The 15,519-nt window shown below is 42.8% G+C and overlaps 1 protein-coding gene across 1 annotated transcript in view; it reads right to left on the reverse strand.

Moving 5' to 3' along the window:
• The window catches only part of CRLF2 (cytokine receptor like factor 2), an 87,423-nt gene that overhangs the window by 38,242 nt on the left and 33,662 nt on the right, over positions 1-15,519 (reverse strand). Inside the window, exon 4 of the mRNA XM_029603629.1 lies at positions 8,022-8,194. Within this exon, the coding sequence (XP_029459489.1) occupies positions 8,022-8,194 (173 nt within the window). The remainder of the gene's footprint in view (positions 1-8,021; positions 8,195-15,519) is intronic.

The following is a 15,519-nucleotide window of genomic DNA, read 5'->3' on the forward strand; positions in this document are numbered from 1 at the left end:
TCTGCGAGCCAGATGCAGCCCTCAAAAGAGCCATATCTGGCTCGCGAGCCATGGGTTCCCGACCCCTGGTCTAATGTATGATGTCTTCCTATTTATCAACTAGTAATGACAATAAAGTCAAATGAAAAAAAACCCACGTTCTGCTTGGCAAATTCTCCAGTGGAATCCAGCAGACCCACAGGTCTCTGCGAATCCCTTCCAAGCAAGCACTACAAAGTCCATGCTATAAAATCTGTTCATTAGTCAAAGTGCTCCTGACATGGCAATCCTTCTCCTCTGATAGACAGTGAGCCTCTACACCATTGGCTTGCCAACCAAACACTTTCTGATGAGGCAATCCTTTCATGAGCAGGGAGATTCAGCCACTCCTTTGCATCTATGTCTGTTCCAGGCTGGGGTCTTTCATCATGTGGATTTTGGTGACCAGAATATAAGGGCCAAAAGCTTCTGGTAGCCTGCTGAATGGCACTAGTAAATCCACATTTTGCAAGGGAAGAGATCTAATATTAAGCTTGACACAAGCACCAGGAGCTTTGCCCCTGAAGATGCAGCTTGGACCTTGGGGCTTAAATATTAACTTAGGAATGATGGCAGAAAAAGACCAAATGGTTCATCTAGTCTGCCCAGCAAATTTCTTATGGTAGTAAATGCCGATCCTTGTTGGTTACCTCCATGTTTCTGTTAAGGGTAGTAAAGCTTGAAGAGGGATCTCTGGGAACAGACCCTTGCTCCTGCTAACTTAGCCATGCTGTGTAGAACAAAATGGAAGTATCACTTATTGCAGTCTGTGTGCAGTACACACAATAGAGACAATTTCCTTCTATTCAATAAGGAGATCTATGGCCCTTAAAGTTAAGCTGAAGTAAAGTAATTGGTGCGGGAACCTGTATATGATAATGTAGAAGAGAACCTGGATATCCTGACCTTGGCCTAGATCTGTTGTGAATAGTGTGAACTGATTCTGTTTTGAAGTGTGTGAACCTGGATCTTCTGACCTTGGACTGGACATGTTATGAGAACTGGAAATCATAGGTACCAGCTCTGTGAGTGCTTGAGCACCCCCAATATTGTCTGCTGTATTCCTGTAGATTGGGCGCTGAGAACTACATACTACAGGGCTGTGGGAGAGGGCTTCTGTCTCCTTGATACTGCTCCCACCTTCCTCTGCAGTTCATTGACTAGCTGTGGAATGTCTGACCAATGGGATGCCTGTCTCCTTTGCTACAGCTCCTGCCTCCCCTTGCAGCTCATGCCCATTGGTTGGCAGTGGAATTTCTGACCAATGAGCATCAGAGACCAGCAGCAGTATAGGACAGACAGGCTTCCTGAGCTGCAGTGGAGATGGGGAGAGTTGCTGATAAAGAGGAAAGGAAAAGGACAAAGGAGCTATAGGAAGAGTGGGAGAGGGGCTGTGAGAACTGCTGGGAGACAGTTTTGAAGGGGGGGATATTGGCTAGGAGAGAGAATACCACTGTGAGGGTCTGGGAGAGGAAATGAAAGAAGGAATTTGGCATAGCGAGGAGATGAGGAAATGTGAAGGGAAGAGAGAATGGGAGAGAAGCTGTGGGAGAGGGATAGGACAAGATGCAAGCTATGAGGGCAAGAGGGGCTGGGAGAGGAGCTCAAGGCTGAAAGAGGGGACATGGGCAGTGAGAAAGGAATAGGGGATACAAGCTGAGAGAAAAGACAAGAGGAGCAGATTGAGTTGTTTGGTGAACTTAAGAGGAAGAGAGGTGAAGAGGACTGGGAAAGGATCTGTGTGGACAGAGAGGGGCTGATATAGGGGAGGTAAACTGAGAGAAGGGTTGACAGAAGAGAAGATCATGATGGAGGGAAGAAGCATGATGGGGTGAGAAGAAGGATGGAAGTATCAGGCATGGGTGAGATTAGGAGGTAAGAGAAGATAAGCTGTGGAGAGACAGTTGGTAGATAAGAGATATAGGTATGAGGGGAAAAAACAGGCACAAACATGATAAAGATATGAAAGAAAGACTGGAGAAAAAGAATTAAAAGAAAAAGGAAAGAGAAGGCAGAGAGGAAACTAAGTGAAAACCAAGAACAAAGAAAGACACAAGATAGATTCAAACTATGGACACAAAGGTTGAAAAATGATTTCAATTTTGGTGAAGATTCTGTGCTAGCTGAGTAGGATCAAGGGTGGGAAGCAGGTGGTATCTGCCCTTTTCTTCCAGCCCTGCAGTCACCAGGGTAAATAAGGTATTTTACTGGAAGGATGGTGAAGTGGGAAGCAGGTTGTGGTGGCATGTGATATCATAGGCTCACAATCTCTCTTAAAAATTGGCAGTTCAGTTGCTTGTTTTTGTCTATATGATGTATCATATAGTATGCTTTTTAGTTCTGTTGTTTTTGGATACAGCTAGCCTTTTTTTTCCATTAATGTACGTTTGGTTACTTATATACTGTGTTCAATGTGTATGCCTGGAAAAATTGATAAACAGAATTTATAAAAAAAAAATAAAATAGAAAAATTGGCAGTAACAGTATTGAGAGCAGCTGTGGTCAAGGCTTCAATTGAGGGGGAATTGAGGTAAACATTTTTCCCCTTGTTCACAAGAATAAATAAAAACATTCCCCTGTTATAACTCATCAGAGACGACGGTTATCTCTGGGATTTCCCAAACTGAGGGTATATTTTCATTTTTCGAAAGAAGGCGCGTAAACCCAGATGCACAAAGCTGCACCCGCCCCACAGCCGGTATAACCTCGTGTGTCGGTTCCGTGGGAGCTTCCACAAACACTGATTTATGAACCGAAATCCGCTTTAAAAACTCTGGCTACAGTCTGCGTGTAAAAAGTACCCTCGGATATGTTGGCTAAAACTTACCCTCCCCATGGTCTCATTCCTAATTTTTTTTTGTTCTAGCAAGTCTCCTTCCACCCTTTGGCTTCAGTAGAAGACCGTTCTTGGAGAATAGATTCTACAAGGTCAGGATCAACAACAAGGAATCACACCCAATCAAATTGACCCTGGGTGTCCCACAAGGATCATCCCTGTCCCCCACACTCTTTAACATTTATCTACTGCCACTCTGCCAATTACTTTCTAACCTCAAATTAATATACTACATTTTCGCCGACGACGTTCAGATTCTTCTACCTATCACTGATTCCTTACAAAAAACTTGGGCACACTGGAACAGCTGTCTACAATCCATCAATAGTCTGCTCACCAGCCTTAACCTCATCCTAAATCCCAACAAGACTGAGATCCTTATCATTTTGCCAGACGAAAACCACGTTCTCCTAAACTCCCAAAGCGCCTCCCAATTTGCTAAATCCTTTATCAACCATTCCCTGCCCAAACATCTGCCTCCCAGCCTGCTTTGCAACAGAGACATTATCCACCTTTCCAAGTCTCCAGCAGGTCGGCCCAAGGCTCCACTAAACAGAGACTCCCATAACAGATTGCAAGGCCATGGACTCGGCGGATGCGCCTGTCCCCTTGGACCTGCCTGGGTTGGCCCAGTAGCTGCAGTACCAAAAACAGTACCTCGAGGTCCTTCCCAGTTCGGTAGGGGAGTTGTCGGCCCGTTTGGATGCCAGGGCCGCTTCGGCTCCAGACCGGGTACCCGAGGCCCCGGACTCTTCTGTGACGCAGCTGCCGGCACCCTCCCGCTACACTGGTGATGTAAGGACCTGCCATGGCTTTCTGAACCAGTGTTTTGTTCGGTTCTCTTTGCTGCCCCGGCAGTTCCCCTCTGATGCAGTGAAAGTGGCATATATCCTGTCCCTGCTTGATGGGAAAGCCTTAATCTGGGCTTCTCCCCTCTGGGAGAACAATGATTCTTCGTTAACAGACCTTCATCACGAACTTTTGCCAGGCCTTTGATGAGCCCGCCCGAGTTGCCACAGTTACGTCTGAGCTGCTGCAACTTCGTCAGGGGGTTCGCTCCCTGGCAGATTACGCAATGGACTTTAGGACGCTGGCCCAAGAAGTAGGTTGACAAGTTGGCAGTCTTGAGGCCATCTTCCTGGAAGGCCTCTCCGGACGCATAAAGGATGAAATTGCGGCCCGAGATTTGCCGGAGGACCTCAATGCCTTGATTGAGATGGCTGCCCGCATTGATCGCCGCCTACAGCAACGAGCCAAGGAGCAACGCTCTCCTCGCTACACTCTGGCTCATGGGCAGAGACCTGTGTCCTCGCCCAAGATTCCTTGTCCAGACGCTCCCACCTGTGAACCCATGCAGCTGGGTCGGGCCCCGATTTCTGCTGAAGAAAGGCAACGTCGCCATTCGTTGAAGTTGTGCTTGTATTGTGGCCAGAAGGGCCACTTCTTGGCACGCTGCCAGGAGCGTGCGAAAAACACCAAAAGCCTAGGAGGTAGGAAGGAGCTCCTCCTAGGCTGTGCTACAGCTCCTCAATGTACTGTCCCGGATACCTTGGAATATCCCGGGGGCTCCTTTGAGACGATGGCGTTCCTGGACTCCGGAGCTGGAGGTAATTTTATCCTGCAGGACTTAGTCTCCCAGCTGTGAATCCCAACACAGAGACGGGAGGTCCCGTTACGAATTACCTCTATCCAGGGGACGCTTCTTCCCGGACCTGTCCTGATGTCCACCGCACCTATTACAGTCCGCACCGGGGCGATCCATTTGGAGGAGATAGCCATTCCTAGTCTTGGAGAAGGCTGTCCACCCCGTGGTGCTAGGGTTGCCGTGGTTACAGAAGCACTCGCCTACAATCCAGTGGGATACGTTACAGATTGTCAAATGGAGTCCTTTTTGCCTAGCTAATTGTATGAAAGTGCCTAACACTTCTGCACTTCCCTTGATGCACTCTGTCGTGGGTCCTCCTGCACCATATGAGGACTTCACGGACGTATTCTCCAAGACCAAGGCGGAGATCCTTCCGCAACATCGTCCGTATGACTGTGCTATAGACTTGCTACCTGGTACTATGCCCCCTCGAGGAAGGGTCTATCCCAGGGGTCAGGAACCTTTTTGGCTGAGAGAGCCATAAACGCCACATATTTTAAAATGTAATTCCATGAGAGCCATACAATATGTTTAAAACTAAATACAAGTAAATGTGTGCATTTTATGTAAGATCACACTTTTAAAGTACAATAAGTCTCTGAAAATATTACACCAGGCCTTAAGACACCAATACATCTCCTATTAGGAAAACGGACCAAGTCAGGCTTCTATAGAGTCCTACACAGAAACTACACGCCAGCAGAAAACCTCACCTGAATCATGTGCTGTCCCTCACCTAACATAGAATAAAGAGACCAAAATGCATAACAAGAATCATGCAGAAAAAACTGAATTGGAAACTGCAACAAGCCAGAGTCTCTGTATGCAGTGTAACAAAGGAAAAAAGAAACATCACCCATCCTTATAAAACAAATCAAGAAATATAAAATCATCAGCAGTAAAACTGTACTAACAAAAAGAACATATTTTGAAACAGCTGATGAGTGGAATATCCAATAATTAAACACTCATATAAAACATTTCCAGATACCAACAAAATATTTCAAAATAGCAGATACAAAGACCCAGTAATGAAAAATAATAAGGATACAAAAATTTTTTGCTCTGCATACCTGGGAACGTTTGATATCCAGGTGTCCTGAGATTGTTCTGAATTAGCAGGAGGTGGGGTGGTTTGCTTGGAACTTTCTCCTCTCTCAGTCACATACCAGCACTCTCTCTCACACTGGCTCTCAGTACTCACATATACACATGTTTTTTCTCTTTCACTTATATAGGCTCTTAATTACACATTTACACACATGCTGTCTATCTTTTCACGCTTACACACACACACACACAGGCTTTCAATCACATAAATACATGCTGTCTTTTTCTCTCACACACACTCTCATTCACATGCTTACAAACATGTCCTCTCTTTCTCTCATTTACACACAGGCTCTCAATCACATACTCACATGCTCCATCACCTAAACCAGCTCTCAATCACACACAGACACACATGATCTCTCTCTCTCATTTAAACACAGGCTCTCAATCACATACTCACATGCTCCATCACCTAAACCAGCTCTCAATCACACACAGACACACATGATCTCTCTCTTACTTATACACACAGGCTCTTAATCATACATACACATGATTTCTCTCACACACAAAGGATCTCAATCATACACACATACTCTTTCACACAAACAGGTTTTCAATCACAAACTTACACATACAGGTTCCCAATGGTAAACTTACATTCATGCTCTCTCTCTCTCACAGGCAGGCTCTCAATCACAGACATACAATCTTTCACATGTACAGGCTCTCAATCATTCACATACATGCAATCTCTCACTCTCACACACACACACAGCCCCCCCCCCCCGCGGCCCGGAAGAGGAAGTGGAGAGTATCGGGTGCGTGCGCGGCAAGAAGAGGCCACTCTAATGCGCTCGGCATCGGCCCGAAGAAAAAAAGACTGCAGCGCGGCTCGGAGGAAAATGAAGAGGTTCAACCGCGGCCGATGGGACTCTGCCTCCGCGAGGGCTGAAAATGAAGAGGTTAGCGTTGGGAGGAGGCTGCTGCTGCTGCCGCGAGTTCCCAGGGTGGGGGAGAGAGAGAGTGAATGAGCGAGCAAGCATGTGTGTTTGCTCGCTCATTCACTCTCTCTCTCTCCCACCCCGGGAACTCGCGGCAGCAGCCTCCTCCCAACGCTAACCTCTTCATTTTCAGCCCTCGCGGAGTCCCATCGGCCGCGGTTGAACCTCTTCATTTTCCTCCGAGCCGCGCTGCAGTCTTCTTTTCTTCGGGCCGATGCTGAGCGCACTAGCATGGCCTCTTCTTGCCGCGCACGCACCCGATACTCTCCACTTCCTCCTCCGGGCCGCGGGGGGGGGGGGGGGCGGGAAGGAGAGAGCATGCCGGTGCCGCTGACTCCAGCTGTCCTGCCGCGTTCCGCCCGGGCTGACAGCATTTTAAGCCCGGGCGGAGGAGGACCCGGGAGCAGCTGGGTCAGCGGGAAAGTGTGGTGACACTTGTCTGCGAGCCAGATGCAGCCCTCAAAAGAGCCATATCTGGCTCGCGAGCCATGGGTTCTTGACCCCTGGCTTAGTTGTTCAGTCAATCATCCTCACTAAGTTAGACTACTGCAATTCTCTCCTGCTAGGTCTCCTAGCGATAACTATCAAACCACTTCAGATGGTCCAGAACGCTGCGGCAAGGATACTTACAAACTCAAACAAGAGAGCCCATATCACGCCCATCCTTCATTTCCTTCACTGGCTTCCCATAAAATCTAGGATCACCTTCAAAGCCTTAATGATGATCCATAAGGACATTCATGGCACCGCCCATCTCAAACTAAGCTCTCAACTCCGTCCTCACACATCCATCAGACCAATCAGAAACGCTTACAAAGGATCATTATACGCCCCACCAGTCAAATCCACTCTAAGAAAACGTTCAATTTCGACAGCAGGACCCACCCTATGGAACTCTCTGCCTCCGGAGCTCCGGCAAGAACCGTGCCACCAAACATTCAAGAAACTCTTAAAAACATGGCTTTTCAGACAAGCCTTCCCGGATCCCCTAGACCACTCTGACACCGGTTAAAGGACTTAACAGGTCACCCTTGGGAGCCAAGATCCTTCTCCTTCTCCCTTTCTTAGCCTAATCCTCTTCCTTCGCCCCCCCAACAACACCGTCCTATTCTCACCCCCTCTCCTCCCTAACCTCCCTTGGATCATGTGAATGTTGATTATTATGCGTCAAGTTTTAAAGTGCCATTACTCTTTAGGACCCCCCTTATGCTATATTAGCATTTGTACATATGTTTGCATATTATATTCTTTCAGACACTAAGGTTCATGTTATGCCTTAGCAGCGATTGTTCGGTTGTATTATATTATATGTTATTAGACGCTATGTTTTCATGTTTCAATGTAACGCCTATGCTGCGATTGTTCTGTTGTATTGTAAACCGACATGATTTGTATATCATACAAGAATATCGGTATATAAGAATCCAAAATAAATAAATAAATAAATAAGTTACCATGCACTTACTGTAATTATAAATCATCAGGGTCTTCTGGAAAATTTCAACCTCTGGGATAACACTGCTATCACGTATTGAGACTGTTATTTGACCAATTGTCTCCCAGTTAAAGCGGCAGCCAATATTGCAGTCTTGTCCATGTAAATAATTTAAGCATTTTTTCCAAGGCAGATTCTGAAATCTAAAAGTTAAAGACAAAACTAATTAATAGGCATGTGACATATCATTAAGTTTCTATTTATTCTTCTAACTTAAAATATTTATTTATTTATTTATTTATTATTTTTATATACCGATGTTCCTGTAAAGTACACATATCACGCCGGTATATCTTAAATATCTTAAAAAATCCCTGGGGTACTGTAAAAATTAATCCATTACATTTTTTTTTTAAACTGATGTTAAAGAACTGATTAACCTACAGCATTAATTAATCAGGTATATGACTAATTATGTACATATTAATGACTTTTATAATTATGGTTTTAATATATTTTATATGTAATTGTATGTTTGCTGTTTTATATATGTTTTTATTGGAATCCGCAATGGTTTGTACTGCCATATGCAGAATATAAGACTGATAAATAAAAACATTAAATACATAAATAGCATACAGCAGGAGTGAATGTACAAAAAGACTTCTAGGAGACTACCTTAAAATGTGTAGTAAAATAATGCAGCCATTAAATCTGAAATGCATTGACAACATTAGTGTTGTTAATAATATTTATCATTTCTATAGTGTTACTGGACATATGCAGAGCTGTGCAATGGTAAGGATAGGTTCCTGCCCCAAGGAACTTAGTCTTGGTGGGTATCTGAGGCAGCAAGAGATAAAGTGACTTGCCCAAGGTCACAAGGACTGTCAGTGGGAGGAGTGGAATTTGAACCTTGGTTTCCCCACTCATTGCTCTAACCTCTCAAGTCAACTGCCAGATGTTTTCCTGTTAATTGAGTTGATAAAGATTCTAAGATCTTCTGGGTCAGATTTATACAAGATTTATAAGGGTTTTCCCCTCCAGGCACAGTGTGAAGCCTTGTATAAATCAGGCTAGGTGGGCTTTTGTTGCTGGCACTACTAACAAATGTGTCAAGTTTTGGTCTCATGCCTAAGGCTTAACGTACATTAGAATATGGATGGTATGTGTGTTGGCCAAATAGAATTAGTTTTCTCAGTGGATGTAACTGTTAGACGTTCTATACTGGTATGTAAAATTTCCAGCATCAGTTCAAAAGGAAATGCAAATCTTGAACAGCTATGACATATTCTATTCAGCATTAGTAATGATTCCATTTTGGTTTGTGGGTGCTACTTTTTATTATATAATCTTAATGTCTGAGATCATGCCTGGACCCTGGGACTCTAACTTGGATTGGTGGAACAACACAAAGCAGCAAGTGCTGTTAGTTAAATGATGTTACTGCTTAACTGTTAGTGCTTTTATACACATAATTCATAATGTATGAATATCAGATTGATTATGTATGTGTTAGGCAACAAATACCCATGTAGCGACCCCTTAGAGTCCCCATTAATAAATATGGCTTTTTAATCAGGATGTACCGTATTTGTGGAGTAGTAATAGATGTATATTCTTTTCATAAGATTACCCCTTTGGGAGGTGGCCAGAATGTACTGGGTTGAGAACAATTTATAGACATCTAGAGTATTTTAATTCTTTATGCAAGAGCTAAATACTTTCTCGAAAGAGTTTTTTTCTGGTCTGAACTGACTTTTCCAGATGGTTTTGCCTGTAAGAGATCTGGAAACCTCACAGCCACTCTCTGTAGATTGGTTGAGAAGGAGCTTTACAGTAACTATTTCACTTAGCGTATATTCTGCCAGGTACTGCACATCAAGGAAGAAAAAGTGTGCCAGTCCGGTACTTAATCCCGGGAAACAGAGGAGAGCAATCTGTTCTGAAGGAACTCAAAAATGAAATTTCAGACCTATTAGTAAAAATTTGTAACCTGTCATTAAACTCATCCATTGTACCTGAAGACTGGAGTATAGCAAATGTTACCCCAATATTTAAAAAGGGCTCCAGGGGCGATCCGGGAAACTACAGACCGGTTAGCCTGACTTCAGTGCTAGGAAAAATAGTGAAAAGTGTTCTAAACATCAAAATAACAGAACATATAGAAAGACATGGTTTAATGGAACAAAGTCAGCATGGCTTTACCCAGGGCAAGTCTTGTCTCACAAATCTGCTTCACTTTTTTGAAGGAGTTAATAAACATGTGGATAAAGGTGAACCTGTAGATGTAATGTACTTGGATTTTCAGAAGGCATTTGACAAAGTTCCTCATAAGAGGCTTCTAAAAAAACTAAAAAGTCATGGAATATGAGACGATGTCCTTTTGTGGATTGTAAACTGGCTAAAAGACAGGAAACAGAGAGTAGGATTAAATGGACAATTTTCTCAGTGGAAAGGAGTGGACAGTGGAGTGCCTCAGGGATCTGTATTGGGACCCTTACTTTTCAATATTATTTTTTTTATTTTATTTATAACTTTTATATACCGAGGTTCAATTAACAGAATTAATTATCACTTCAGTTTACATTACAACCAGCAAATGACAACAATGACATAGTCTTGTCTTACATTGAACAAGGTGGAGAAACCTGGATAAACATAACTTGGGATAAAACAGTGAAAGTGTTTTGAATTACATTGACCAGAGTGGAGAAAAACTTGTAAAAACAACATTTGGGAGAAGGTGAAGTGAAAGCGTGTTGAGATGTACTCGAAGGGTGAAAAAAACCAGTATGGCGGGGTTGGTTAAAGGGGTGAGAAGGGGATGAAAATGGCGGCTTTGTTACAAATACTTAGGATACTTGAGGGAATGCTTAGGTCAGGACAGACAGGTGGGGCTGAGGAGGAAAAGAGTGGTTATGGGAAAGCTGGAAAGAAATAAGATGAGTGAGATAATCTGGAAAGAAAAATAAGATAATCTGGAAAGAAATAAGATGAGTGAGATATCAAGTTTGCAGATGATACAAAATTGTTCAGAGTAGTTAAATCACAAGCAGATTGTGATAAATTGCTGGAAGACCTTGTGAGACTGGAAAATTGGGCATCAAAAAGTCAGATGAAATTTAATGTCGATAAGTGCAAGGTGATGCATATAGGGAAAAATAACCCATGCTATAGTTACACAATGTTGGGTTCCATATTAGGTGCTACAAACCAAGAAAGAGATCTAGGTGTCATAGTGGATAACACATTGAAATCGTCGGTACAGTGTGCTGCGGCAGTCAAAAAAGCAAACAGAATGTTGGGAATTATTAGAAAGGGAATGGTGAATAAAACGGAAAATGTCATAATGCCTCTGTATCGCTCCATGGGGAGACCGCACCTTGAACACTGTGTACAATTCTGGGCGCCGTATCTCAAAAAAGATATAATTGCAATGGAGAAGGTACAGAGAAGGGCTACCAAAATAAGGGGAATGGAACAGCTCCCCTATGAGGAAAGACTAAAGAGGTTAGGGCTTTTCAGCTTGGAGAAGAGACGGCTGAGGGGGGATATGATAGAGATGTTTAAAATCATGAGAGGTCTAGAACGGGTAGATGTGAATCGGTTATTTACTCTTTCGGATAGCAGAAAGACTAGGGGGCACTCCATGAAGTTAGCATGGGGCACATTTAAAACTAATCGGAGAAAGTTCTTTTTTACTCAACGCACAATTAAACTCTGGAATTTGTTGCCAGAGGATGTGGTTAGTGCAGTTTATAGCTGTGTTTAAAAAAGGATTGCATAAGTTCTTGGAGGAGAAGTCCATTACCTGCTATTAAGTTCACTTAGAGAATAGCCTCTGCCATTAGCAATGATAAAATGGAATAGACTTAGTTTTTTTGGTACTTGCCAGGTTCTTATAGCCTGGATTGGCCACTGTTGGAAACAGGATGCTGGGCTTGATGGACCCTTGGTCTGACGCAGTATGGCATTTTCTTATGTTCTTATGTCCTGCAGTCCAGCAGAGCAGAGCCCCATTGGAAATCAGATACTGAACGGGGTGTCTAAAAGGTAAAGAAATCCCTTGATCTTGCCGTTTGGGGAATCCTGCTAGTGAGAAGTAAGGCGATCCTGAGGAAGTTTGGATTGTAACAGTTAAATGGAGGAAACAGATTCATCCCCCTGTAAATGCAATTATTGCCAGATTATCACTACTGAAGAGACTGAATATTAAGTAAAAGATTATTGTTGGAACACCATTCTGCAAACGAGGAGAGATTTATTCAGAATCCAGCTATTTAATTCCAAGGGCCTAGAGGTTTTTATCCCCCCTTCCTACTTGGGAACACAGAAGCCAACTTTTCTAAACAATTGGGGGTGCCAAACTCAGCACAAATCCACCCCTCACAGTGAAAAAGTTCACTCAATATTGGGGGTGCTCAAGCACCTGCAGAGCTGGCACCTCTGCTTGGGAACAGATCCACTGAACATCAGCAAGCCCCCTGCTCAGCAAGGACATAGGAGGAGAGCCTACATCCATCTGTATGGTAAGGGAATTTAATACAAATACTTGGGAACTTTTACTTTCGGGTCACCCTGCGATTGGCATGAATTAGCAAGGGTCAAGGGATATGCAGATTTTCTTTCGCCCTCAATCAGTGGTAGGTGGGATGACTATTAGCACAAATACCCATCCCCTTCCAGCCTCCCAACTCAAATTAGTGTCAATCAGTGGGAAAGGTGGTAGTATGTGTAATCCCACTTTCACCAGGGGCTGTCTTCCCTGCCCTGGAGAGCCACTGGTCACTGCTCAACAGGGCTGGGGGAAATTTCTCTCAGGTCCATGGACTTGGGGCAGGCTCACCTGCAAGGCCAAACTGGACAGAGGATTCCTTAATGCCCACAACAAAGCTGTGCTCCAAAAGAAAAACAGTTTACTTTGAAAATAACCAATTCAACAGAACAACAAAAGTCACGGTCCATAGTTCGTTCAGTACAGCAGAAAAATTGCAGAACAAAAACCACTTCAAAATGCACAAAATCATAGTTCTCAGTCCAGCACAGCAGAAAAACCCCACAGTTAATCATATAATTTTGCTGTCTAGGTTAAAGGCCTATGGGCTCTTGGGACAGTTTTAAATTGGTTTAGATCCTTTTTGTCTGGGAGAACGCAAAGGGTACAACTGGGTGAACTTAGCTCTGGCTGGTATAATGTGGATTCAGGTGTTCTACGGGGATCTGCATTATCCTCCACTGTATTCAGCCTTTACCTTGACCCTTTGGGGAGATTGTTGAAGGAGTTGGGCTTAACATACTTTATTGACACGGTTGATGTGCAGTTTTGCATTCTGTGCGATAGAGACGGCAAGTTCCCTGTACCTTTTTTCAAAGATTGTCTTGTGAGGGTAAAAAACTGGTGGGCAAGAAACAGATTAATCCTGATTTTAGAAAAAACTCCATTGTTATGGCTGGGCTCCACCATGCCTTCTATTACAGTTGAGAATATTATATTATCAATATCAATAGAAGTAAGAAATATAGAGTTCCTTTTGGATTCTCAGCTTACATTTCACTTGCTGGCTTGTTGTGTGACTCAGATTTCCTTTTTTAAGTTGAAATTGGTCAAGCCATTGAAAAGGATATTACCAATGGACATGTTTAGAGCTGCCCTGCAAGTTTTGGTCTTGGATCAGATAGACTATTGCTTTATGTGGACTTCCCCAAGAAATTATCATACATGTTGCAGTTGGTGCAAAATGCCGCTGCCTGTGTGTTGATGGGGTTGCGACAAAGTGACCGTATTCGGCCCACATTGAAAGAACTGCATTGGTTGCTGGTGCAATTTAGATCAAAATTTAAACTCCTTACTTTAAATAAAGTACCGCTAAAGGTTCCGTTGAATAATGCGGCTCATTTACAGAGAACAAGGGAGAGGGCATTTTTCATATGTGACCACTGTTTTATGGAACTCTCTCCCTGACCAACTGAGGACTCTAACTGATGGGAAGGACTTTAGAAGACAGCTAAAATTGATCCTGTTCTGTGATGCCTTTCAGTGATGGGTCATGATTGCTTTTAATTATTTTATGTATTTCTATTCAGTTTTTGTAAATTTTGTTTTATTAATCTTTCTTTGGTTATTTAATATTGATTGTTGTAATCCACACCGCACACTCTATGAGTGAAAGGCATGGAACATAAGCCTTTGTATAAAGAAAATAAATAAATGAAAAAGAGTTGTTAACTCAAAAAAATCACAGTGCACACTCTCCCAGGAAAACTTCCCCAACTCAGAATTCCTCCTCTTCTCTCTCCATATCATCTGCAGACCCAAGAACCCCTCAAAGTCTTTCTTTAATGCTCCCCAGATTCTTTCAGAATTTCAGTTACTCAAACATCAGGATCGGCTCTAGGACAACTCATCCCCTGTCCCTGCTCAAATGTAACTTCCTCAGCCCTGCACTGAAGCTCCAGACAGGCACTACTCTTCCTTTTGTCCTGTAGGCCTCTAACATAGTTCCTTTTCTTACTCCAAGTTCTACTTCTTCAATCTCCTCTTTTTCTCAGACTCTTTGAGGGCTTGTGGAAACATCTCAGTTCCTACAGCATAAGTGGCACCACAATTAGTAGTACCTGGTACATTTCTCCTGTCTCTCTGTTTCTTCCCATCTCTAGATCTACTTCCTTGTGGGAAGCATAGTTTATACTCACCCCTTAGTACATTTTTATTTATTTAGGCAATTTTATATACCGACATTCATATTGATTTCATGACGGTTTACAATAAATAAATTCAGCATTCACATAATCAACATATAAATCATCACTCTTTGATAAAACATAATACAATGTATACTTAGTCAATTAACTATAAAACAAAATGCATAAAACCTTAAAATCTAACTATTAATGAACTAAAAATTAATTAACTAAAACTAATTAACTTAACTAAAACTGCCTCCTACTTATTTTGTAATAAAATATAATTAGGATTGGTAGGGGTTCATATAAGGAGAATCCAGATCCAGGGGTTAATTTGCTAGAATAAAAACCTGTTCGAATAACCACGTTTTTAACAATTTCTTAAATCTATTTATGTTTGCGTCTGTTAGAATATCAAGGGGCAGCGAATTCCAAACTTTTGGTCTGGCCAATGATAGTGTCCTTTCCCTAACTGTACTTAAATGAGCTAGTTTTGGTGAAGGTATTGTTAGTAAAGCTTGACCAAGTGATCTTAGGTTCCAAGATGGAACATGGAAACATAGAGAAGCGTTCAGCCATTCAGTGCTATTGCCATGTATCGTTTTATGAATTAATGGCAAACATTTATATTGGATTCGAGACTGCACTGGTAACCAATGTAAATTCATCAAAATAGGAGAAACATGGTCAAATTTCTTTGTGTTAGTCAGGAGCCGTGCTGCGGCATTTTACAGTAACCGTAGAGGATGGATAGCTGAGATTGGTAAACCTAAAAGTAATGCGTTGCAATAATCCAGTTTTGGTAGAATAAGCGCCTGAAGGACTGGACCACCTTGTCACT

Source organism: Rhinatrema bivittatum, chromosome 5, assembly GCF_901001135.1.
Source record: "Rhinatrema bivittatum chromosome 5, aRhiBiv1.1, whole genome shotgun sequence".
In the NCBI taxonomy this organism is placed as follows: Eukaryota; Metazoa; Chordata; class Amphibia; order Gymnophiona; family Rhinatrematidae; genus Rhinatrema; species Rhinatrema bivittatum.